The sequence below is a fragment of the Hyla sarda genome, chromosome 2 (assembly GCF_029499605.1).
Source record: "Hyla sarda isolate aHylSar1 chromosome 2, aHylSar1.hap1, whole genome shotgun sequence".
Classification (NCBI taxonomy): Eukaryota; Metazoa; Chordata; class Amphibia; order Anura; family Hylidae; genus Hyla; species Hyla sarda.
Genome location: NC_079190.1, coordinates 275616722 through 275644369, shown reverse-complemented (window position 1 = coordinate 275644369; position 27648 = coordinate 275616722). Strand labels below are relative to the sequence as shown.

General features: G+C 42.9%; 1 protein-coding gene across 10 annotated transcripts in view; it reads left to right on the top strand.

The window, feature by feature from the left end:
• Positions 1-27648, top strand: part of LOC130356112 (angiopoietin-2-like) — a 137108-nt gene that overhangs the window by 64452 nt on the left and 45008 nt on the right. For 3 of the 10 annotated variants that reach the window (XM_056557165.1, XM_056557164.1, XM_056557170.1), the window contains 4 exons: positions 3013-3114; positions 17943-18109; positions 19562-19692; positions 20561-22407. In XM_056557165.1, coding sequence (XP_056413140.1) covers positions 3013-3114; positions 17943-18109; positions 19562-19692; positions 20561-20721 — 561 coding nt within the window. In that variant the 3' untranslated portion in view covers positions 20722-22407. Of the gene's footprint in view, positions 1-3012; positions 3115-17942; positions 18110-19561; positions 19693-20560; positions 22409-25216; positions 25264-27648 lie in introns of those variants that run through there. The other 7 variants (XM_056557162.1, XM_056557169.1, XM_056557161.1 and 4 more) reach the window with 5 other exon arrangements.

Below are 27648 nucleotides of genomic sequence, written 5' to 3'. Positions count from 1 at the left end.
GTAAACAGACTTCCCAGAACCCATGATTGTCAAATGAGCATCTCAAATAAGGAATTGAATATTTTCCATATGGACACTGGAGCAACATGTGTTAACAGTACACTATCCACTGGATGTTAGCAGCTGCCTGCAGATATACAGAGAGTAATACAGGCTGATATTATTACGTTCTAAATACTTACTAGGTGAAGGAATGTGTACGCTTTGGCTATTAAATCACTGACATTGGTCTTTATTGTGGATTACTAAGCATTACTGATTTTATACAGTGGTCCCTCAAGTTACAATATTACAGGGGTCCCTCAAATTACAATAGTAAATGTTTCTGGGACGACCATTGTATGTTGAAACCATTGTATGTTGAGACCAGAACTCTATGGAAACCTGGTAATCGGTTCTGAAGCCACCAAAATGTCATCCAAAAATAGGAAAAAGTCAGGATTAAAGAAAAATAAGTAGATAAGTAATATAGATAAAGCAAATCCTTACATATACAAGTAAGAAAGATCAGCTGGGAGCTGTAAATCACTGTCTATGTCAGTGTTTCCCAAGCAGGGAGCCTCCAGCTGTTGCAAAACTACAACTCCCAGCATGCTGGGAGTTGTAGTTCTGCAACAGCTGGGGGCACCCTGCTTGGGAAACACTGGTCTATGTAGAGGACAGGAGCTTCTTCCGGGTCCTGTACAGAACACAGTGTCCCAAAAAAAAGTAACATGGAGCCGCCCTCACCTGGTGTCCAAAGGAGCAGGTATCCCTGGTACAGGTAAAGTGTACAGACACCAGTCAGTGCAGGCACTTCAGTAATACAGGTGTTTTACCAGTAAATTGCCCATTCTGATTGGTCGGTTCTTCCGGCCATTGACACGTTTCGCAGATCTGGACTGTCTGTACATTGTATGTTGAGTCTGGTTTCAAGTTACAATGGTCCAGAAAAGACCATTGTATGTTGAAACTATTGTATGTTGAAGCCATTGTAAGTTGAGGGATCACTGTATTTGCTTCTAGAACTATCAGTGTAAAGTTGAAAATACTGTACTGAGACCAGCTTTATGGAAAACTAGTAACTTCCCCAAAAAGACATCCCAAAATAAGTTAAAAAAAATAAAAATAAAAAAAACAATTAAAGAAAAATAAGCAATGATCTAATACAGATAAAGCAAACCCTTTCATATACTGTAAAAGCTAGAAAGAAGTGGTGGAAGCTATTAATAACTTTTGATGTAGATGGGCAAGTCAGGTAATGGATTGGCATCCTATTTTCACAGGTTGCTATTATAGAGTCTGACGTGAACACCAAAATGTGGTGTGAATGGGGCCTAAGAAATGAAGAGTGAAAATAGCAATCTGAGCCCATTCTCCTCCGGTAATAGACCTCTCCCATTCTGCTGTTCCAGACTTAGGGCCCATTAACACTACAGATTTTCAGAGCGGAATACGGTGCAGTAGCCTTCCATTCTTGTCAATCCAATTCTGCTGCACCTTTCACACTACGGAATTTATGTAGCGTATGTTCTGCTGCAGAAATTTCCAAACCCCAGACTCCATGTTCATTCTTTGGAGAGAATCAGCTCTGAAATGCATTGTCATCTGTGGAGACATTTCCAAGTGATCCTAGCTCTGACTTGTTTTGCCGGTGCCCGTCCCAGACAGAATCTCTGCCCAGAATACCTCCGGGCAGTGATTCCATTTTATCAATTAACCCCTATAGTACAAGATTGCCAACCCATTTTTTTAAAAAAATTTCTGAACAATTTCCCAGACAGCTAACCATAATGAAAACCAGAATGAATGAAAGTGATGTGTTTATAATGCAGAATACTGAAATGTAGACAATAGCAGCATTTACTGTGAACTGTACCAAATGATAATTGTTACAATCACAATAATCTGTACAAACATTTTTTACAGACTGTTGGCAACCATGATAGAACATACAGTATATATGCAATCTCTATTGAATATAGGTTTAGTGGGTGAAATAGGTGTGGTGAGGGTGTGATGGAGGGCAAATGTTATTAACCTAGGGGCAGATGACATTAACCCCTTATATTCATGATGCCAGGGCATGGTTTCACCTCTGCACCACAGACGGTTTGCCGCTGGATCCTGGGCTAGGCATGGGACAAATAATGATTCCGACGCCAAGTTACGGAACAACGGCAGCTTTACTGAGGTGTAATGGTCTTGACAGCTGAGTTAGGCCCAAGGAGGTGACCAGTGACTTCAGGGACTCTAGAGGTCGCTGGGACTTACAGGGGATTTGGACAATTTGCTGCAGGCCCACGCTGACTTGGTACAGACTGATCTTGACTGACTTGACTAGACTGACTTCAACCTGTATGTAGCTTACCTGAGACTCTCTCAGGACTTGACTTCACTGACCTCAGAACTCAAGAGAACAGACTGAACTAGCTTCTCCCAGGGTTTATATGGGGGGAGACTCTGGAGGGGTCCTATAGGTCACCCTATTAGTCACGTGATCACTGGTACCTTCCTTGGTTACAACATTTGGTAACAGGATTTAAAGGCACATAACAGTATAAAGACATTATAATAGATAACACAATGTATAATTAACCATTTTCATTACATAGGAGACACCGTAATAGAGTCCGCCTGGCTGGACAGCAAGGGTACAGGGGTGCAACTCCTATACTGGGCCACAACATAGGGATCAAAAGTTAAACCATCTAAACTCAGCAAAAAGCTTTTACAAAAAATTGAAATCAACCCAATTTAATACAAGAAAAACAAAACGCTAACAGTAAAATCCAAAATGTAATGTTCTGTTTATTGACATTACTCTTAACCATCAAAGGAAATGTCTTTTACCATAATGTTAGTTGTTCTTGGACTAGTATACTGGGTATTGATGTTTAACAGCGTTTCTACTCATTAAAGAAATGTGTTCCAGCACAAACACTTATTAGACCCATTAAACTCACCGAGCAGTAACTTATTCTAGTAAAGAATGCATTCCTTTGTTTTAATGTTGTATAATATCTTATGCAGGCATTTTGTGATATGGATACTAGTGGAGGAGGATGGACGGTCATTCAGCATCGCAGAGATGGATCAATGGATTTCCACCGGAACTGGAAGGAATACAAAGAAGTAAGGTGTAAACATGAAACCAGTTCAAATCTTCTCTCTAACATTAGATATGATATCACTTTAATATGAACCTTATTGTTTATACATCCAATTATAAACTTTATTCACTTAAAGGGTCACTTAGTTTCTACAAAACTTTTGACATGTCCTCAGGGGCGGACTGACAACACTCAGGGCCCCTGGACCCACACACCTATTCCACACACCTATTCCACCCAAATCCTTGAACAATAATACCAGTATACGAGGAGGAAATATATACCACCACACAATAACTGGATAATACCACCATACTGTACAGAATAAAAGCACTATACACAGACTGTATACTATACAGCATCTGTATACTATATAAGCGATTATATACAGTGCCCTTATAGCTGTAGAATGTATAGAGTTCTGTATACAATATGTGATTATATAGAGGACCATATGGCAGTAGATATCAGCTGTATACAGGATCTGTATACCATATATGTACTTACAGTTACATCTAGAGACTCACAATTACTTCTTTTCTGATCGTCAGCGTCCTCTTTTCTTTTCTTCTCCGTCTGGATCAGACCACCATGCCAGTCTCTTAACATCTGCAGGACAAGCATGTTGGACTCTGCAATTTTCCAGTGCCCTCCCCTCCTTACAGAATTATCCCATCTATAGGCCCACAAACTGTAATAATGCCCTCCTTGGTGTCCTGCACAGTAAAAGGGCAAGTGGGTAGGTAGCCAAGTAAATAGGTAACTAGGTAGGTAGATCAGGAAGCCAGATATGTAGGTAGGTTATTAGCCAGGTAGGTAGGTATGTAGCCAGGCATGTAGGTAGGTGGCTAACTAGGAGGCTAGGCAGCCAAGTATAAAAGCTTAGGTCTGTACAAATTGGGGTAGTTAGGTAGCCAGGTAGGTAGGTAGCAGGATATGTAGGTAGGTAGTTAGGCAGCCAGGTATGTAGGTAGTTAGATAGCCAGGTATGCAGGTAGTTAGGCATCCAGGTATAAAGTAAGTTAGATAGCCAGCTAGTTAGTCAAATAGCTATCCAGCATCCCCCTTCAACCAGTGGAAGATGCAAAGTCTTTTCTCGGGAGGGGACATCAAAGTATTTTGTGTTAGCGGACAGAAAATAAGTTGTTGCTTGCGAAAGTTGCAGATAGGTACTGCCCCCAGGTAGGTAGTGTATCAAGGAGGTAGTGGCCCCTAGTGAATCATCCTCCCAGGTAGTTAATGTCCTCTAGGTAGGTAGTCATTTCCCCTGTAGGTAAATCCCCCAGATAGCTGCCCCCTGTATGAAAACCCCCTATGTGGGGAGTAGGTAGCCCTCCTATTAGTTTGGTAGTTTGTCTCCATATTAGCTAGGGAGGAACCTAGAAGATAGTCCCCGACATTAGCCAGGCATCAGAGTTCCCACACATAAGGTGTAGGCAGCAGAATTCCCCCTCAATAGGTGTAGGCAGCAGAGGTCCCCCACATTAGGTTTAGGCAGCAGAGTTCCCCCACATTAGGTATATGCTATTAAGTGCATGCTACTCCCCATAATTTCTAGAGGTTAGTTAGGCCGGGTTCACACTACAGAATTTCAGAGCAGAATTCTGCTCAGGAATTTCTCTTTGAAATTCTGATGCTCGAAGGTAACATGCAAGTGAATGAGTTTTCCGTTAACCCATTTCCACTGCAGAATTTTCTAGGTGGAATTTCTGTCAGAAAATTTCGATCTAAAAATCCCACCAGAATGTTAAACATGCTCAATGTTCTGGCAAAATAATCTTATTGCCTTCCCCAGCCCCTATCAGCATGTAGGAGGTGCTATTCACAATAAAGTACATGGGGGTAAATATTTGGTGGTAATTGCATATTATTTATATAACTGACACCTATACGCCACAATACACTGGTGAAAAAATTAGTTTTGGACAAAGTTGGGCGCATGACAGCACAAGTTTTGGCATATGACCGGATGGGATTAATTTACCAAATAGCGTGCACTAGCAATACATTTCTCAGAAAATACATTGTGTGTCTGAAACACCACCAAAGGTGAATAACCCCTTTTTTGTGCTGTATAGGCTAATAGTTCAGTAGAATTGTCCCCATATTATTCTGCCAGAGCACCATGTTATGGTGACAGACCTGCTTTAAATGACACTTTTCTGCAGCTCAGCTGACTGTTTATACATCCCATATAGGTAAATTGTATTTATTTTTGGGTACTATGAAATAAATTAAGTGAATCCATGGTATGATAAGCTATATTTATGCACAGGATATCAGCATCCTGTATAGGTTAATTAAGTAAATATTTATTTTTATTCCTTATAAAACTTTCCTGAATATGACAGCTGCGATTTCTAGATACATAGAGACCACAGCAATGTTTGCTTAATAATTACCCTAAAATAGACATCATATACGCTGACAGCTGGATCTGTACTACATTAGCGGCAGAGTTGCACATACCACTGCTCTATGTCTGCTATAAATGGGGTCAAAGGAGATTAACTGGTTCACTGAGCACATAGCAATGTGTCCTCTCATAGCTGTTATGCTCTTATTTCCATGGATACTAAGACATTTTTACATTGCCCATTCATTTTAGCTAGTAAAATATTCCACTTTGTCAAGTTTTGAGCTATTTAAATTGTGTCTAAATATTTATATAAAAATTATGATAAGTAGCAAAATGCAGAACAAGTCTAGTGTCCGACTACAGGTGTTGGGTGGCTGAATGTATAAAAGTTTGCTGGTTGTATAATGTGTGTATCAGATATTGGGGAATCTTGCAAATGTATTTCTTTGCATTGCACTTAAAGGGGTATTCTGGCTTTATACATCTTATCCCCTGGGTCCCACCGCTGGGGACCCCGCGATCTCGGTGCTGCCTCCAAGACAGGGACGAGACATCACTGCCACTCCTCCTAGTGATGTCACACCACGCCTCCTCCATTCATGTCTATGGGAGGGGGCGTGACAGACCCTAGAAGCTTCAAGATTCTTCCTTCCAGAAGACACTGTCATTTGTATAATGTGCCACAGCAGCCTTTTACCCACTTTCAGAACCAGTCTTTGGAGCCTGGTTTCCATTTTGGTACACCTGCTACATACAAGGAGTGTAAAAATCAGATGAAAAAGCTTTACATTTTCTACCATACAATTTTGGCATATGATTTTAATTTGGATGCCAAACAATTATTTCAAATTTCAGGGAATCAGTTTTTGTCTGATTTTACTTTCTGTTAATCGGACGATAAAATCGTAATGTGAACCAAGCCTAACAGTGTCAGTAACTTGCATGGTGTCTTGTAGCTGACAGAGAACCTTTAATCTCATTGGTCACTAAAGCATACAGTCATCTGCCTCCTGACTGGTTTATGGACCCATTGGGCCTCATTTACTAAGCTAAAACCGACCGTTTTTTGTCTCGTTATTTTGGTGCAGAGTTGTCTGCGACATGTCTACGCCAGTCTACGCCAGTGTGCGACAGGAAATTCTGACAAACCCGACATTGCACTGTGAAACGATGAAAAGAGGGTGTGGTCTGTCGCAAAAAGTGGGCATAGTCAGCCCAGAAAGGGGCGTGGTTTCAAAACCCGACCTATTTACTAGTGAATTCACAGAAAATCCTGTGGATAAATGGCTGGAAAATTTCACCAAGAAAAAGGTGTTCAGAAAATGTTCCCGACTTGTTAATATGAATACTCATAGTAAATACAGCAGAATCCTGCAAGTCTGAAATAACATTACTAGTTATCCCACTAGTAAGAACCTGACATTCTTGGTAAATGAGGCCTATTATGTCAATATTGGATTAGACTAAACCATACTGTGAAATCAAAAGGATTTGCAATGTTCACTTTAAAACAGCCTTCATCACAAAAAAAAAAAAAAATTGTTATACTCTCTTTATTAGGAGTACCTCCAGAGTCCTTCTATGTCTTCTGTTATTTTTGGCGCTTACCATGTAAATTAGCCTTTTAGCTAATAACTGGGTCCTTTTTGCAGTGTCAACTGGCCCTGTGCTAACACTGTCATATGAGAAAGAAGAGTGTCAGAGCACCACTCTGTATATACGATGTGATTGTGCCCTCTTCTTTCTACACAGTGGAACCAACTGATTCTGCCAATACAAGTGCAAATATACAAATATCCAGTGATTTCACAATCACCGTCCAGTGTTGTATCCGCCAGTAATCTGATGTTGGCAATATATGGAATAACCACATTACTATGCAAAAAATACCTTACTCACATGCCTACTTCCTGCTAAAAGTAAAAAGGCCTGTACTTACCTCCCACATTCCCCTGCAGCTTTCATTATCACGGCACCTAGGACAATGCTGCATCTGGTGATTGGCTGAGTGGGCCATCACTTGCCCTTGTGATTTCCCAGTACAGAACATGGTACTGCACTACACTTAGGCCCTGTCAGGCTGAGTCCCTCGGTGACCTGGGTGCTCTCCTGCAGTGTCTCCCCTGCTGTTATTATAGTGTTATTTAATTTAATAGGATTATAGTCAGTATACCAATGTATAGTCAGTATAAAAGATCTTTGGAGGACTCCAGTAAATGTCTAAAGGACCTGTGAAATGTCACATGTTATGTTTATGTTATCACATGTTACCCAGAGGGCACCTGTTTAACACATGACCCGCAGCTTGACCAATGGGCCTTGGCTATATAAGGGGGAGGCCATTGCAATTCTCTCCTTCTACCATCACTCTTGCTGAGGAACAGTGGCGACCAGATGTCTCAGTGTTAGTATCCAGTACCTGGAAGGCCTCAAATCTACAGTCACTTTCAGTAAGTCAAGTCTATGTCTGCTGTCACTGCCTACAGTCTAGTCGAGCCTCAAGTCAATTATCTACAGTCTATTACAAGTATAATTGGTCCCTGCAAGCTGTGCAGTCCTTCTGTGTTCCTGGCCACCTCTCTGGGATTCTGGCCTAGCTGTGAAGATAATAAAACCTATCTGACCTCAGTAAATCCTCCGTTAAACCATAACCTGGTTGTGGACTCTCATTTTTACTGCCTAGCTATTGGAATAGCAGAGATACCGTCTGTGTGGTTCCAGTGCCTAAAAACCACTCTGGCATCACGAATATTAGGGGTTAATAACATCTTGCCCCTGGGGTTAATATCATCTTGCCCCATCCACCTACACTGCTACACCCTGTGGTCCCACCATCACCGTGGGTCACCACAACTTTGGCATCACAAACAGGATACGGGTGTGTGCCTTAACCACTTAACCACCAAGTCAAGTCACCGTTATCAAGATACGGGTGTGTGCCAAGTGTGTCGGGAGTCCCAAGATGGAATTGGAATTGGAATTGGAAGTTCCCTGGGTGCAGCCATATGGAAGGTTCCGACGGCTGCGTCTGGCTCAGTAAAATACCGACAAGCACCTGCTACAGCGCAGACTCTGCACAAACCAATGATCCTCCGCAACAAGTCTCCAGCTCAGGTAGCAGTCAGTGTTAACCCCTCAGTGCCCACCGAAGTCCGCGGGCACTTGCTGCATAGTAAGGGGGATGGTTCTTGCTAATCAAAAGTTAAACCACTGCAGTGTATTGCCAAGCATCTTAAAGCGACAGCGCACTCAAATCCTCTTAAAGCGACAGCGCACTCAAATCTCCTTAAAGTGACAGCACACTCAAATCTCCTTAAAGTGACAGAGCACTCAAATCTTCTTAAAGTGACAGCGCACTCAAATCTTCTTAAAGCGACAGTGCACTCAAGGAGATCGACAACATGTCAGCACCCAGCTCTCCAGATGTCCATGTCAATCATGTGGGTGTCCCAGCAACTACACCAGTATTTCTGGGGAATCCTGTCCTTCCTACCTACAGCGGAGACCCCTTCACTCTGAGGGATTTCAAGGAGAAAATTAAGAGCTTGTTTGTCTTTTACTCTCTCCCTCCTAATCAACAGGTACAACTGCTCACAGGACAACTAAAAGGACCAGCACTTGCAGAAGTCCATACCTGGCCCGCCTCCTAGAAGGCGATAGTAGAACAGATCTTCGAGGGGTTATATCAGGTATTTGAGATGGTATCACCCATGGGACTAAGTCTAAAGAGAGTTATGCCCCTATGCCAGAACCTTTGGGTGCGGCAGCCGGCCCCATACCTCCACCACCGGTTCCCGCCCCAGTGTCCAATACCCTACCAGCTTCCACAGCCTCACATTTTCAGAGTGTCAAACACGACATTGAACAATTGACTCAGGCTGTGAAGGATCTTGCCAGTCAGGCCACTCAGACCAACCGTGAGCCGCCCTTACCTAAGAGGCCTGCATCTGCTCCTGCCCCTCGTCCAGTTAACCCCCGCAATAATCCGCCCAATAGGCCCCCAGGGACTCAAAGGTCCTTTTGTACCTATTGCAACAAACCTGGACATTGTACTTTCCAATGTTGGGATTTAAATAGATTTCCCCTGAGGTCGCTGACCGGCCATCAGGAAAGCAGATATCAGGTCCGAACCTAGAACAATCTAAGTGAGGACTCTCACTATATGTCCCCTCCTGGCCCTATCTTAAAGTCATCGTAGAAGGTGTCCCGTTGGAGGCGCAAATAGATACAGGGTCACAAGTGTCCACTATATCTAAAGACATGTTTTACATGTATTGGAATGCTAATTTATTCTGTGAACCTGACAATGTTGACTTCAAGGTAGTGGCAGGTAATGGGAAACCAATACCCAGACATGGATATTGGGAGCCCACCATTCAATTGGGAAAACATGCGCTTAAGGGATAGGGAGGGATTGTAACTGATGTGTCTGATTAGGGGTCTGCAGAATTCATATTGGGAATGAATATCATGAAACATTGCTTAACTGACATAGTAGATTCCTTGCATGCCTCTCTCCCCTACATGTCCCCCTCAGGCCAGTGAGCTGCGCAGCACAACTTAAAGGTTCTCCAAGCGGAGCAGAAGTTTTACAATCGTCGAGGAGAAGTTTGTAAAGTACGGATTCAAGTACCCTGCAACCCAACACAGAGACAGTCCTGTGGTGCCGTGCACGTCCTGGAGTGAGAAACAAGGATTACCAAGCCCTTTTAGAGCCTATACAGTTGGAAGACCATCCGCTAGTTTGAGCAGCAAGAAGTCTGGTCACAGTCATCAATGGGAAAGTTCCAGTCTGACTAGTTAATCTGTTCAGTGTGGCTACAGTCTTACCATAATACACTCCGTTAGCCCAGCTGTATCTTCTAGAGTCAAGTGACATTCTATTAGAAAACAAGCTGGCTCGACAACGGGCAGCTCAAGTGATTCCGGGTCCTTCTGAAAATCCCTGTGAACCCTGGTGGGCACAACTTCAAATGGGAGACGAGTCCACCCTGAAGAATCAAGTCAATGGGGTCATCAACATCGCCAAGAGGTACCAAGAGGCATTTAGTAACCATCCAACAGACTTCGGACAAACATCCATGATCCAGCATCGGATCCTGACAGGCGACAGCCCACCTATTAAAAAGAGACACCGTCCGGTTGCGCCAGGCATGTACCAAACCATCAAGAAGATGTTAGTCGACATGAAAGACGCAGATATTAGTCGACATGAAAGACTTTAATTCAGGAAAGTCAGAGTCCCTGGGAGGCGCCCCTTGTCCTGGTCAAAAAGAAGGATGGGACCATTCGTTTCTGTGTCGACTATAAGAAACTGAACGATATCACCCATAAGGACGCTTATCCCCTTCCAAGAATCGAAGAATCACTCACCGCCATTGGGTCAGCAGCATACTTTTCCACCCTGGACTTAACCAGTGGGTATTGGCAAGTGCCTATGGCTGTGGAAGATCAAGAGAATGTAACAGACCTGGATGTGGATCCTCTAACCTGTGTGGCAGATGACACGGGCCCTATCGGGGAGCGGAGTCTAAGGTGCTGCTGGTCTTCACCAGAACCCGCCACAAGGCAGGATGGGCTTGCTGCAGCAGGCAACACCCAGGTCGCTACCCCCGATAAGACTCGACCACACAGGTAGCTGGGCAAAGACGAGGTACAGAAGGGTAAGGCAGAGGCATAGTCGGACTTAGCAGAAGGTCAAGGCAGGCGGCAAAGGTGCGTAGTCAGAAAATGTAGTGGAAGGGTCAATAAACACGGGCAAGGCAGTAGACAATAGGGAATGCTTAATCTCAGGCTAGGGGCACTGCAGATTCGGCAGGGAGGAAAGGGAGGAGCTTCTTTATATAACATAGCAGTGGGACCAGGCACCAATCAGTGGTACACTGGCCCTTTAAATATCAGGCAGCCGCGCGCGCGCCCTAGGAGGTGGGGGCGCACGTGCCGGGAACCAGCGTGCCGAGCGGAGCCAGGTGAGAAGCAGGTTGCGATTCGCATGCGGGCACGTCCTGCGATGCCAATCGCGGCCCGGGCAGGAGAGTGGGGAGGTGAGCGCTCACGGTCAGAGCGCCGGACCGGAGCGCTCACCATAACAGTACCCCCCGTTTTGGTCCCCCCCTCTTTTGGAGGACAAGAATTTCTTAATGAGGTCTCGGTCTAAGATATTGTCCTGCGGCTCCCAATACCTTTCCTCCAGCCCAAATCCTTCCCAATCCACAAGGAACAAAAAGTTTTCCTCTGATAAATTCAGAATCCAAAATCTCTTTAACAACGGTCAGAGCGCCGGACCGGAGCGCTCACCATAACAGAGAATACAGCCTTCGTGACTCCCATGGGATTGTTTGAGTTTAAAAATATGCTGTTTGGGCTGTGCAATGCCCCTGCTACTTTCCAGCGGCTGATGGAGCGATGCTTGTGCCATTTAAACTTCCAGAGTATTCTACTGATCCTCGATGATGTCATTGTATATTATGAGTCTTCCAGGAGTACCTTGGTCATTTGTCGGACGTCTTCAAAGGGTTGATCAAACATGGATTGAAGATCAAGCCATCCAAGTGCCATCTGCTTAAACCTCAGGTACACTATCTACGTCATGTTGTAAGCGCTGAGGGAATCCAGCCTAATCCCTACAAGGTGGAAACTGTCAAGAACTGGCCTACCCAGCGCACGGTGAAAGATGTCCGGAGCTTCCTGGGATTTGCCGGCTACTACCAGCGCTTCATTCCTCACTTCCCCCAGATTGCAGAACCCCTCACAGCTCTCTTGCAGAGCACCACGAAGGAGAACTACAGTGGAATGCTACTGGTGGATTGGACCAAGGTGCAAGAAACAGAGTTCCAAGCCCTGAAACACCTGTTGACAGAACCGCCCATCCTGGTTTAACCAGACTACGCTCAGCCGTTCCGGCTGTATACTGATACCAGCTTCAAAGGTCTAGGGACAGTCCTATACCAAGTCCAAGAAGGACAAGAGCGAGTGATAGCCTATGCCAGTCGTAATCTGCGAGGAGCAGAGAAGAACGATGCCAATTACAGCTCCTTCAAGCTGGAACTCATTACCCTCGTATGGGCTGTAACTGAGAAATTTTAAGATTATTTGGCTGCCACACCGTTCACTGTCTATAGGGATAATAATCCGTTGGCTCACCTGAACACTGCCAAACTGGGTGCCATTGAACAGCGTTGGGCTTCAAGGTTAGCCAATTACGAGTTCACCATTAAGTACAGAAGCGGCAAGTCAAATGTCAACGCCTATGTACTATCTCAAATGACCCCCAGCGAAGAACCAACTGTCGAGGACGAGTGGGAAGATGTGGAGATACCCCCATTCTATCAGAGGTTTGCGAGTCAGAATGATGCGACCACCCTCGAAGAGAGTGAACCCAGGTCCGAGAAGGTCAAGGAAAACCTATACACCTAGAAGACTCTGCAAGACAAAACTGGAGTCATGGGGGATCTGTTGGACTACCTTCTAATGAAATAGGTACCAACCCGTCTACGTTGGGCTCAGAGCGACTACGTGTTGAAGCACTTGTGGTGACAAAGGAAGTGACTGTTCGTACAAAAGTGACTGTTGTACCGAAATTCTTTGGATCCAGTTTCGGGTGAACGACATCATCAGATCCTGGTCCCCACAAGAGACGTGGCGATGATCCTCAACGCCTACCATGATCAGTCGGGAAACTTTGGAGTCCACAAGACCGAAGCTACTGTCAGGCAAAGGTACTACTGGATAGGTATGTGGAGCGACATTGAGAAGTGGTGCGGTGAGTGTACCATCTGCAACGTCACCAAGAATGGGCACAAGGATGCCAGTGCACCCCTCCATTTCATCCAGAGTGAAAAGCCTAACCAGTTGGTCACGCTAGACCATATCAAGTTGTCCCCTACCGGTCCGGGTACACGTATGCTCTCACCATGGTGGATCACTACTCTAAGTGGGTTGTTGTCGTGCCAGTTAAAAATCTCACAGCCAAAACCACGGCCCAGATGTTCTACTCCCATTGGGTGCAAATCCTTGGATGTCCGGTCTTTGAGGCCCAACTCTTCCGGGAGCTGTGTCAATTTTATGTCTGCAAGAAACTCCGGACGACTGCCTATCACCCTCAAGGGAACGGGCTCTGTGAGCGAATTAATCAAGTCTTCATTCACATGCTGCGAGCAGTGTCTGTGTCCAGACACAAAGAGTGGCCCCGGTTGTTACCCGAACTGTTAGAGATTTATAACAACACTGTGCACTGTTCCACTGGATACACCCCATTCTATTTGATGATGGGTCGACATGGCTTGCTGCCTAAGGATCGGACGTTTGAACTCAAAGATCCATTCAATAACTCTCCGCAAGCTTCTCTGGAGTGGGTCTCTGACCACCAGAGAAGGATCCAGGAAGCAAGAGAGATTGTCAGCAGAAAGATGGGTGAGGCTCAAAAGAGGCAGCAGAAAGACTACAACCGTCATGCCTCTGCCAAACCTCTCCAGATAGGCGATAAGGTCTGGCTGGGGAAGTTCCTGAGAACCCACAAACTGGACTCCATCTGGGAAACGGAGCCCTATACGGTGACCGCAGTACCTTATCCAGACTCAGACAATCCAGAGGTCAGGGCACGAACCGCAAGTCATTCATCGTAATCAGATCACGCTGTGTCACAAGGAAGATCTGCCTGTGCTCCCTTTGCCTCCCTCATCACCAGTCAGACCTGCAAGGGAGTATGTGCCTGGAGAGGCAATTCACCCGTTCATGGATGTCCCCATGTTCCCTCCTGGCCAAGCTGCAATCTTCGGTTTCATGCCAACCTGTGGGCCTCCGCAACCAACTCTAGTCACCACACACCGGCTCAAGTTCTGTCACCATTGGTGCAAGAGTATAATCCAGTCTCCAGACCACCTGCTTCACCCATGTCCGAACCCCCAAGTCCTGCCAGTCCAGAGTTACAACCTACTTCGGTTGCTGAAAGGGAGAAACCTGTCGTAAGTCCAGTTGAGTCAAGAGCTTTTGAAGAAGTTGACGTTCCTGGGTCCCAAGAGATGATGCTGCGTAGGTCCCAATGGTCCACGCAAGGGCAGAACACCAGCCAGATATAAAGACTAAGCATCATATATCATAAACAGTAGATCATAAACATAATGTACACCTAAAAGTACACATAGTCATGTACACACAATGTACACATACAAGTAATGTACACCTTAAAGGGGTTATCCAGGAAAAAACTTTTTTTAATATATCAACTGGCTCCAGAAAGTTAAACAGATTTGTAAAATACTTCTATTAAAAAATCTTAATCCTTTCAGTACTTATGAGCTTCTGAAATTGAGTTGTTGTTTTCTGTCTAAGTGCTCTCTGATGACACGTGTCTCGGGAACCGCCCAGTTTAGAAGAAAATCCCCATAGCAAACCTCTTCTAAACTGGGCGGTTCCCGAGACACGTGTCATCAGAGAGCACTTAGACAGAAAAGAACAACTCAACTTCAGAAGCTCATAAGTACTGAAAGGATTAAGATTTTTTTAATAGAAGTAATTTATAGTGTTGCTCACGAATATTCGCAATTCGAATATTATTCGCGAATATCGCATATTCGCGAATTCGCGAATTTCGCGAATATAGCGCTATATATTCGTAATTACGAATATTCGTTTTTTTTTCACAGTACACATCACAGTGATCATCCCTCTCTGCTTCCAGCTTGTGTGGTGTAGAGAAGGCTCTAATACTACTGTGTGAGACTGGCGTGCGAACATTCGCATATGCGAAAATGAGTATATGCTAATTTTCGCATATGCGAATTTTCACATATGCGAATTTTGCATATGTTAATATTCACATAAGTTAATTTTCGCATACGCGAATTTTCGCATATGCGAAAATAAACGAGAATATAACGAATATGCGAATATTCGTGAATATATGACGAATATTCGTCCATATATTCGCGAATATTCGCGAATTCGAATATGGCCTATGCCGCTCAACACTAGTAATTTACAAATCTGTTTAACTTTCTTGAGCCAGTTGATATATTGTTACATTCTTATACTGGTCAAAGTTCATTTGACACAGGTATAGTCACCATTGGAGAATAAATTACTCAGATTACTTCAAATTAAGTAAACAATCATACATTTATTTTAGGCTCATACACAAATATGGCAAACAGAACAAACTAGTAAATATTATGTAAATAACAGTTCTTGCTTAAGTATTACAATAATGACATTAGGAATTGTAGGCATGTTCTTAGAACAATCTCACCAACTGAGGGTTGTGTGGGCTGGATCCATCATGGAAAGTTCATCTAAGATGGCTTCCTCCTTCATCAGACTGGTCTGGCTCCGCCTCCTTCCTCTTAGCTTGGCTTGGCTTACTTCAATGGTCTTGCTTCATCCTTGGTGCTTCCTTAATGATGCCTTAATGATGCTTCCGTAATGATGCAGTCTTCTTAAATACCATACTTATGGGTGTGTTCTTTACATATGTGGGCGTGATTATACTAAGCCTTATATCCATAAATATACTTATCTCTATATATCTCCTCCTAGTGGGTTGGTTTGAGTATATCTTTAACTAATGGGTGTATACATTATGTCATGCTTAACTTACATACTGATTGGACATTACTACCTTCACATATATGGTACTGCGGTACTGTTTCAACCTTCACTATTCTTAGAATAGTATAGTGTGTTATGCATACCTCAGCAATTCTATCTAAAGTATTCAGCTATAGCTTAACTGTTCCTAAAGGTCATGGCATCCATTTTAGGTTTTGACTCTTGTCAAGTTAGCCATCTTGTATACCCTAGTTCAATACCTTGCATGAGTTATATTGTATATTAAACATTTTAACATATATAAAAAAAAGTTTTTTGCTGGATAACCCCTTTAAGTCACATACAGTACAGTAGTACTGTAGCACTCAAAATTACACAGTCTACTTTAATGTCATATGGTCTAGCATAAACTTAAAAATAGTGTTCTGGGGAGAAGTGTTTTAAATGCCAAGGGACCCCAGTAGCCAAGGCATTGAGCAGAAAGCCTCAGGCAACCCAATCTGCGAATGTCTTGTACCAAATGTATAGAATATTACCTGCATAGTTCAAAAATGTCATGTTATGTCTAGTCAACTGTTATGCATAGTCAAGTCATCAAATGCATAATTATAGGTCCTTAAAATCGAGTTGTCAGTACTAGTCATAGCCTTCACTAATCCTGTTCTCATTTAAGCAACCAAAAATCATAGCATGTATGGACAATATTACATAGTCTCTTATGTTATCAGTTTTACCAGCCTGGGAAGGACATTTGTTTGCAGAAAAGGCCCCAGGACTACATCCGGCCTGAGTGCCACCTCGACTCTCAACTGTTACAGAACCTGCGTCGAGGGCAACTTGTATTAAGTAGGGGGGGTTTGTGATGTCCCAGTACAGGACATTGTCCTGCACTACAGTTAGGCCCTGTCAGGTTGAGTCCCTCTGTGACCTGGGGGCTTTCCTGCAGTGTTTCCCCTGCTGTTATTATAGTGTTATTTAATGTAATAGGATTATAGTCAGTATACCAATGTATAGTCAGTATAAAGGACCTTAGCAGGACTCCAATAAATGTCTAAAGGACCTGTGAAATGTCACATGTTATGTTTATGTAATCACGTTACCCAAAGGGCACCAGTTTAACACATGACCCGCAGCTTGACCAATGGGCCTTAGCTCAGCCCCCCTCTATATAAGGGGGAGGCCATTACAATTCTCTCTCTTCTTCCATCACTCTTGCTGAGGAACAGTGGAGACCAGATGTCTCAGTGCTAGTGTCCAGCACCTGGAAGACCTCAAATCTACAGTCACTTCCAGTAAGTCAAGTCTATGTCTGCTGTCACTGCCTACAGTCTAGTTAAGCACCAAGTCAATTATCTACAGTCTATTACAAGTATAATTGGTCCCAGCAAGCTGCAAGGTCCTTCTGTGTTCCTGGCCACCTCTCTGGGATTCTGGCCTAGCTGTGAAGATAATAACACATATCTGACCTAAGTAAAGCTTCTGTTAAACCATAATCTGGTTGTGGACTCTCATTTTCACTGCCTAGCTATTGGAATAGCGTAGATACCATTTGGGTGGTTCCGTACCCAAAAACCACTCTGGCATCACGAACATTAGGGGTTCATAACACCTTGCCCCTGGGGTCAATACCATCTTGCCCCATCCACCTACACCGCAACAGCCCGTGGTCCCACCATCACGGTGAGTCACTACACTCTCATCCAGGCAGATGGGGGCTGGAGTGTGCCGAGGGCAGGTAAGTAACCGAGACCCCATACAGGAGATTGTAGGAGGTCCCAGTGGTCAGACCCCTGGGATCAGACACTTATCCCCTATCATGTGAATAGGGCATAAGTGTCAGTTCAGTTCCCAGGAGTACCCCTTTAAGAGTAAATATTTATTTTAATTTCAGATCTTAAAATTGTGAATTCTTTACCTCTGAAATAATCAAACATATTATCTTTTAGGGTTTTGGATCACCAACTGGTGAATATTGGTTGGGCAATGAATTTGTTTACCAATTAACATCTCAAGGTTCACACATGCTGAGGATCCAGCTACAGGACTGGGATGGCAATGAAGCTTACTCCCTATATGATGTCTTCTCTTTAAGTAGTGAGGAAAATAATTACAGGTGAGATTCAGTCATATCATTGGTAGTAGTGTGACGTTTAGGCTTTGTTCACAAGTGGTTGTCCCCGGAATTCATCCTGTATTCTGTGCTGTAATCCGTGTCAAGTTAGATGACAGTGCAAAATGAGCCTGCCGGGGCGTGAACGCAGGGGGGCACGGCATTAATAATAATTGTCATAATTTGAGATTTACCCACCAGTGCTATAAGTAGTATATAGGATCATATGTTGTGTGTGTAATCTGGTATACGTGGGCCTTGGGAGAACTAAATACCCATTAAAGAAATTCTGAAACCTTTCCATTTCCATTTAGCTCTATCATGAGTTTAGTGCTGTTCACACATGCAGCCTGGTTGGGCACTCATAACTGGTAGACTCATAGAAGGCCTCCTGCACGCTTCAAGACAAACAGGACATGTTTGTGCATGGATTGGAAATCGGCTGGTTTTGTTTGTGTTTTTGGTCCGAGGCAAACAACACTAAATAAACAAATGGAAATGTCATTGTGTATTTAGATTGGCTTGGCACATCGGCACAGGGCATGCTTTGCCTTTGTCTTCTCCCAGACATCAGACTTTACTAGATGCTTTGAAGCTGTATCCCAGAGGAAGGGAACCTACAATGGTTCTGCAGCCTAAATATTATCACAGAAGTGCGAGAATAAAAGTTATACACAGCCCCCAGATCATCTCACACAAAGCTTTTCTGAAAATGAATGGAATCACAATGAACTGTGAACTCTTGCTCCTTAGTCTGCAAGTCCATAAATTATCCCTGTGAATGTAACCATGAGGCAAAGATATGAGACCTGTGGGCTTGTTCTTTAGGTTTACTGAGATCCATACATCTGTTTGTATTTTTTTTCTGTCTTTTATAGAACAAAGAATTAGGCAATAATGTTGAGCGGCATAGGCCATATTCGAATTTGCGATATTTCATGAATATATGTGCATATGTGCAAATTTATGAACTTGATAGCAAGTATACCAGTGTTACTTGATAGAAGCAGCAGAAGGGAGGGATCAATATTCGCAAAAATTTGCCCGGCGGTCTCACACAGTAGTATTAGAGCCTTCTTTAGACCACACAAGCTGGAAGCAGAGAGGGATGATCACTGTGATGTGTACTGTGAAAAAAAATTCGAATATTCGGAATTTCGAATATATAGCGCTATATTCGCGAATTCGCAAATATGCGATATTCGCGAATAAAATTCGAATTGCGAATATTCGCGAGCAACACTATAGGCAACAATGAATCGACACAGAGAAAATGTATAATGGACATATATGCCTTTTTTCTGTCTTTTTAACATACTTTTATTGAAAATAATAACCATAAGGAGGAACAAGAAACTGAATTGGAACATAGTCTTAAATTTAACACTGAAACATGAGTTCTTAGCACATCAATTCACATAAATCTGTGCATTGTATTTTTTTTTTTCCCTCTAGGCTAAATGTAAAAGGTTACAGTGGGACTGCAGGGCGGACAAGCAGTTTTGCTCCCTCAGGGACAAACTTCAGCACCAAGGATGTAGATAACGATGGGTGCAGCTGCAAATGTGCTCAGTACGCAACAGGAGGTAAATCTTTCAGAAAATCTAAAAGCAATAACATACTCTTAGGGCTTATGCAACCAACAGAGCCATATGCACATGTGTGTAAAGCAGTGCATAGAGTATATTGACTGTCATTAATGTAGGTGTCTTATTGCATATTACAATCTGGCGCCAATTTCGAGCATAAAGAGCGTCTTTGTATCTTGTATTGTTATGCTGCCATAATTACCTGATGAAGGAGCTCCAAAGCTCTGAAACGCATTGTTTTCTTTGGCAATAAAAATTCCTTTTGAAGAAACTGTTATCCATCGCTGGTGGTTTGCGCCAATAACCAGGAATTTTTTCCCTAAACCTATCATATTACAATGCAAGAAAGAATAGTTATCATTTTGTGTCTATGTATGTTACTTTGCCCTTATCTACAAATTGTAGTAAGTTTGTGGTTAAACAGATTTGTGAATTAATTCTATTTAAAAATCGTAATCCTTCCAGTAGTTATCAGCTGCTGAAGTTGAGTTGTTCTTTTCTGTCTGTCCACAGTGCTCTTTGCAAACACCTCTGTCTGTCTCAGAAACTGTCCGAAGCATTAGAGGTTTGCAAAGGGGATTTGCTCCTACTCTGGACAGTTCCTGAGACAAGCAGAGGTGTCAGCAGAAAGCACTGTTGGCAGACAGAAAATAAACAACTCAACTTCAGTAGCTGATAACTATTGGAAGGATTAAGATTTTTTTAATAGAAGTGATCTACAAATCTGTTTAACTTTCTGGAGCCAGTTGATTATATATATATATATATATATATATATATATATATAATGTTTTTTTCCTGGAATACCCCTTTAATATGCTTAAATAATGTTCACTTCCCGAACTAAAATTCTTTGTCCCCCTAGGTTGGTGGTTTGATGCCTGTGGTCCATCCAACTTAAATGGTGTCTATTACAAAAGTGGATCTGGTCCACCTAAGTATAATAGTATCAAATGGCATTATTGGAAGGGACCCAGCCATGGCCTGAAATCTGTCTCCATGCTGATCCGTCCTACAGACTACTGAACTGGTTGTCACTTTGAGCTTAAAATTTTGGCTTATACCTATTTTTTCGGAAATTGAAAATGAACAGTTCCAGTAACGGCCATGTATTGATGACTATACCATGGAGTCTGAAAAGTGTCTTCTTATCATCAGTGGTGGACCTAGATATGGAAAAGCCTGAGCTATATGTTTTGTATCTGGGTTGTCAAAGGAAACATTTTTTTTTTCCTTCTTATCTACGGAAAACTAGCAACAGTAACCCCTTCTTTTCTTTACTGAGAGTGGTATGAAATACAAATGATACGTCTCTCAAATGATTTACCGCTGCCAGTCCACAACTTTGAAATCAACCTATGTGCCTGGAGTCAAATATCATGCCAGACGTGCCTCTTGGTTCTACATAAACTGGAGTTCTCTCCCACTTGTAATCTTTACTCTGGAATGAATATTTTAGAGCCACAACAGACTAGAAACTTTGATTCTCTAGTTCTTTAATTCTTTGGTTCTCTATTCTTATGATAATTTATAATATTCAAGATGATAACAGATGAAGATACATTCAGATTCATTTTTTCCAGTGACCTTTTCACCTAATACAGGGATCAAATTCATGTGAAGATCTTCATTTTTATTTGCTTGTATATGTAATAGAAATATACTATTGCATGGATGCTTTCTTACTAGAAGAACCACAGTATAACTAGAATTGTATCTATGATATTAAAATGTACCTATCATTTCAGGTCCAAATGAAATCGATGTATTATAATAGTAGCAGCCACATTTATGGTGAATTTGGGGGAATTAGAGCTTGTGCATCGAAAAGTAACTTATCCCCTATCCACAGGATAGGGGATAAGTAGCTGATCGCGGAGGTAAGACTGCTGAGAAAACCTGTGATCTCCTGCATGGCGTTCTGGCTTTCCCCATGAACAGAGTGGGGTTTGGCATGCACCCTTCATGCATCTCCACGCTGTACTTGTGTATTTCCAGCTTTCCCCCTGCTCCATTCATGGGGAAAGCCAAAGCGCCATGCAGGAGATTGAGGGGGGGAATCCCAGCAGTCTGACTTACACCCCCCTCTCCCTCCCCCCACCCTGCAATTAGCTACTTAGCACCTATCCCCCCTATAGGGGAAAAGTTAGTTTTTGCTGGCACAAATCCTTTAGAGGGGTTATCCAGGATTAGAAAAACAGATCTAATTTCTTTCAAAAATAGCTCCTTGTCTCTCTCCAGGTTGGATGTGGTTTTACAGCTTGGCTCCATTCGTTTCAATGGAACTGAGCTGCAGAACCACACCCAACCTGGAGACAGACAGGGAGTGGTTTTGAAAGAAAGTAGCAGTGTTTTTCTATTCCTGAATAACCCCTTTAATGCCAAGCAAGATTATTTAGGTATTTATGCTTGTACATGTTTGTTTGATATTTGCAACTAGAATAATTTTTCTTACAAGTTTGATGTGCACAGAATATTTGCTGTTGTGTCTTTTGTGCCTATCTGTGTAGGTATTTGATATTTTTGTTGTATTATGTTTTCATTAATTACTGTTCTATTAAATAATATACAAAGTCCCCAGGATTTATCTGGCACTTTCTTAGCGTATCTCAGCAATAGCAAAAATTATTTTTTTAACTAATTTTTTAATTAGTAATTGTGTTAATTATTACTAGGACTTGTACTATTACTAGTACAATGGATGTTGTCAAATTGAAGTGCTCCACATTCTGATACATGAAAAAACTTATGTCCATTATGACTTAGGGAAACCAATGCTTTTTTGGGGGAAATTTGGGATCCTGAATAAAGATCCTCCCATATGAACTCAGAATGCATTAATAAAGTATAAAGATGAATCTTATTAGAAGCCCTTTAACTCCTAGATCTTCCTGTGTTGCATGGGTTTATATTAGTCAACATCACATAACATGTTCAGATCCAGGGTATTTTGTTAATTAAATTTTTACTCCATTTTTATGATTAGTCCCTAAAAGGTCAAAAAATTGGGAGACTGTATTGTTTTTCCACCAGACTTAACCACTGTAACTGGAATGTACAACAATGTCAGAGAGAAACATAAGGCCTGTAATGGTGATTATTGGCTCTGTGTTGCGTCTAGTTAGTCTTAGTAACAGCCAGGGCCCCCGTCGGGGGGTACAGCCAGTACTCCAGTAAGGGGCCCTGGTCCCTGCTGCACCCCCCTGCAGCTGCCGCAGCACAGAAGAAGGGGACCGCTGTTTACACAGCGGTCTCCTGCTTCCATGGCCGGTCCAGGACGCATTAAACTATAAGCGCGTCTTACAAACGCGCCTATAGTTCAACACGGCACTCGGGCTCGGCTGATTGACAGAGTGAAGAGCCATTGGCTCCTCGCCCTGTTAATCGCTCTTGTGGGCCACCCATATTATGCAGGCGCCGACAAGAGGCACGGGCTTCCATCCTCTGCGCTCTGGCACATGAATGACATCATCATCATGCGCTGGAGCACAAACCAGAGAAGAAGACAGAAGAGAAAAGGCCATGGACTGCGCGGGAGCCCGGTAAATTTTTTTTTTTCTATTGTTACCTAAGGCGGCTACTTATTCCTACCTAAGGGGGCTACTGATAACTACCTAAGGGGGCTACTGATAACTAACTAAGGGGGCTACTGATAACTACCTAAGGGGGCTACTTATTCCTACCTAAGGCGGCTACTTATTCCTACCTAAGGGGGCTACAGATAACTACCTAAGAGGGCTACTTATTCCTACCTGAGGGACTACTGATAACTACCTAAGGGGTCTACTGATAACTACCTAAGGCGGCTACTTATTCCTACCTGAGGGGGATACTGATAACTACCTAAGGGGGCTACTGATAACTACCTAAGGGGGCTACTTATTCCTACCTAAGGGGGCTACTTATTCCTACCGAAGGGGCTACTGATATCTACCTAAGGGGGCTACAGATAACTACCTAAGAGGGCTACTTATTCCTACCTGAGGGGCTACTGATAACTACCTAAGGGGTCTACTGATAACTACCTAAGGGGCTACTGATAACTACCTAAGGGGGCTACTGATAACTACCTATGGGGTCTACTGATAACTACCTAAGGAGGCTACTGATAACTACCTATGGGGTCTACTGATTTCTACCTAAGGGGCTACTTATTTCTACCTAAGGGGGCTACTGATAACTACCTAAGGTGGATACTTATTCCCACCTAAGGGGCTACTGATAACTACCTAAGGAGGCTACTGATAACTACCTAAGGGGTAGTGCTGCTGCTGCTGGTATTTCATGTATTGTGCCCAATGAGTCATAATAGTAAGGATTTTGTAAGTCTCTAACTGCTGAACACTTCAAATTTTTTCATCATTCTATCAGCTACTTTATGTGTAAGTTGGTCCCTGACTACTAAGAAAAGACAATTGTTCTAATTGATTAAACAAAAATGATTATAGGGCCCCATTTGGTGTTTTGCTTGCTTTTAAAACATCTACTGCTGGTGAAAAGTAGCAGTATCTAGTGGGCTTGCACAATAGTAGAAATCATGGGCTGGTAGATGTCGGGCGAGCAGTTGCCCTGTACAGAAGATCACAGGGATAAGTGTCTGATTGGGGGTTCCCAGCGGCAGGACCCCAGGCGATCAGGCAACTTATCCCCTATCCTTTAGATAGGGGATAAGTTGTCAGCACGGTAGTACCCCTTTAAACAAATTAGTAAATTACTCCTAATTAAACATCTTAACCCTTCCAGTACTTCAGCTGCTGTATGCTGCACAGGAAGTTCTTTTCTGTATGAATTTCCTTTCTGTCTGACCCCAGTTCTCTCTGCTGAAACCTCTGTCCATTTTAGGAACTATCCAAAGAAGGAGCAAACCCCCATGGCAAACCTCTCCTACTCTGGACAGTTCCTAAAATGGACAGAGGTTTCAGCAGAGAGCACTGGGGTCAGACTGAAAAGAAATTCAAAAAGAAAATAACTTCCTGTGGAACATACAGCAGCTGTAAAGTACTGGAAGGATTACAATTTTTAAATAGAAGTAATTTACAAATTTGTTTAACTTTCTGGCACCAGTTGATTAAAAACATTTTTTTACACAGGGGACCCCATTAAGTCCTGTTATATGTAGCCCTTTCAGCCAGACTGTTGGTACAACAGATGTTTAGTGGAGGAAAACAATAGTGCGTTCACAAATTTTTTTATCTGGTAAACTGCAGCGGACCCCATTCAAGTCCATAGGATCCGTCAGGACCAGGTGGTGACCCAGTGGTGTCAGTTGTGCTCTGACCTGTTTTGAGGCCTTTTGGGATAAAAAAGAAAATTGAACGGGACAGAGCAAAAAGGCAATGTGAGCCTGACTTTAGACAACACCAGTTCTGCATACAGACAAAAGCAGCTCTTACTAAAGTTTGCAAGATGTCCAGCTACAAGTACAGGCTCAAGCTTACATTCCAGCGCCACCAAGTGACAGAAAAAAGGAGTTCGGTAAGATTTTTATGGCCCTGTTTCGGCTCCGCCTCATCAGAGCTGGATAGGAAGCAGCAAAATAAGGGAAGTCATTCAGGAGCAACGTTCTAGGTATGTGCCATTACATTGTTTTTATGTAATGTATGTCTCTGATCCTATGGACATGCTAATCCTGGCATACTGGTGCCCCCTTCAGATTAAGTGCCCCCCTTTGGATAATAAAGTGTCACACTTTGGTGATCTATGCTGCCATTTCCAGTGGCATTGCTACAGTAATAAACAGGGCTATCATATGATTGCGATCTGTGCACTGGGCCGCTGACATCCTTTTAGTGCTTGGATAATGCTAGAATATTTTATAAGTTACTGCAGAGGGTCTGACCACTTTAACAAAGGGTATAGCCAGTGCCCTTTGCGGCACCACTACGGTGCTTTCCAACCTGGGTGCCTGCAGCTGTTGCAAAACTACAACTCCCAGCATGCCTGGAAAGCCTTCGGTTGTCTCGACATGCTGGGAGTTGTAGTTTTGCTACAGCTGGAGGCACCCTGGTTGGAAAAAAAAAACACTGTCAGGCTGGAATTCCACTGAGTTTTTTTTTGCCAAAATGCTAAAAAAAAACACCGCGTCCAGATGTTAGCTGCAAGTCAATAGTGAACTGCAAAATACCAGATCCATTTGGCGTTTTTCAGTTTGGTGTTTTTTTAATCCTTTTGGCGTTTTTCAGCAAATTTTGGGCTCAGAAGCTGGTTTTTCAAAACGCCCGACAAAACCTAGTTTGGCGTTTTTTCAGCCGTTTTTTATTCTTTTTTGGACTTTAGCGAAAAACGTGATGGAGATACCTTTTTTTATTAAAATTTCGTAGGGTACCATTAAAAAAAATTATAAAAAAGATACAGTTGTGATGGAAAAAATTGACGAAAGTTTTCTTTTATAAATTTTTAAACAGAGATCAATTAATGTGGGTGGGTAAAGCACTACAAATGTAGCCGACAATAATAAAAATGTAGTGTGTGTGTGTTTTTTTTCCAACATTTTTAGGTAGTACTACTACTCCCAGCATGGAATACACTGTTCCATGATGGGAGTAGTTGTACCTGTACTAATAGACAGATCACCCGTTGCGATCCTCCTGTATAATGTATAGATGCGGCCAACCGGTCTTCTATGGTCCCCTGCACTGCCGTATATATATACACATATTCATATTTCCCACAGAGAGTTGTGATTGGCCAGATGGTTCCAGCCAGTCACAACTCTCTGTGGGGAAATAGGAATATGTGTATATGTACACGGCAGTGCAGGGGATCATAGAAGAGCGGCCACATCTATACGTTATACAGGAGGATCACAGCGGGTGTCAGGAGTGACATCCGCTGTGATCTTTCCTTAACTGCAGGTACTACTGCTCCCAACATGGAGCACACTCTGCTCAATGCTGGGAGCTGTAGTACCTGCATTAATAGATAGATCGCAGCAGGTTTCAGAAATTACACTCGCTGCGATCTGTCTGTAAATGCAGGTACTACTGCTCCCAGCATGGAGCAGAGTGTGCTCCATGTTGGGAGTAGTAGTACCTGCAGGTAAGAACAGATCACAGCGGGTATCACTACTGACATCCACTGTTATCGTCCTCTCTATTGCAGAGATGGAGCGGCTCTATACAGCGCTCGCATCTCTGCACCATACTCTGGGCGGCCACTCACTCATTCATATTTCCCTCAGAGAGCGGTGATTGGCTGCAACCATCCGGTCAATCACCACTCTGGGCGGAAAATATGGATGAGTGATGTTCTATTCACATCACTGGCCGGAGTATAGTGCAGAGATGCGAGTGCTGTATAGAGCCGCTCCGCATCTCTGCTATATTATGGACGATTGCATCGGGTGTCACGACTGACAACCGGGGCGATATGTCTATTAGTACAGGTACTACTACTCCCATCATTGAACAGCCTGTTCCATGCTGGGAGTAGTAGTACTACATAAAAAATGTAAAAAAAAAAAAAGTCAAACACACACGCACACACACTTTATAAACAAAAATGTAAAAATTTTGTTATAAAAATTTTTTTGGGTTAAATACATTTTTTTACATCCCTACTGCATCCTTTTTTCTTTTTTTTTGTTTTGTTACCCAACTAATTTTGTACAAAAAACACCAAAGGGGCCAAAAAAGGCAAATTCCACACAAAGGTAAAAACAACAGAAAAAAACTGCAGTTTTTCTGGCGTTTTTAAGCCTCAGTGGAATTCTTGCCTCATACTCATTTATTTCAACTGATTTAAACCCAGTATGGCTCTAAAGTGTCCATATATTCATAACATCATGACATTGGCAAGTTGTATTTTCCCACCCATTGAGCCAATGGGTACAAAAATCAGCGGCAGAAAATACGCTTCAAAAAACAACATGTGACCCTCTAGCGTGTACTCTGGGAGAGCTCCAGACATACCTGCTACCCATGTCCATAGGTTTCCATTACCAGAAAGAGGCCA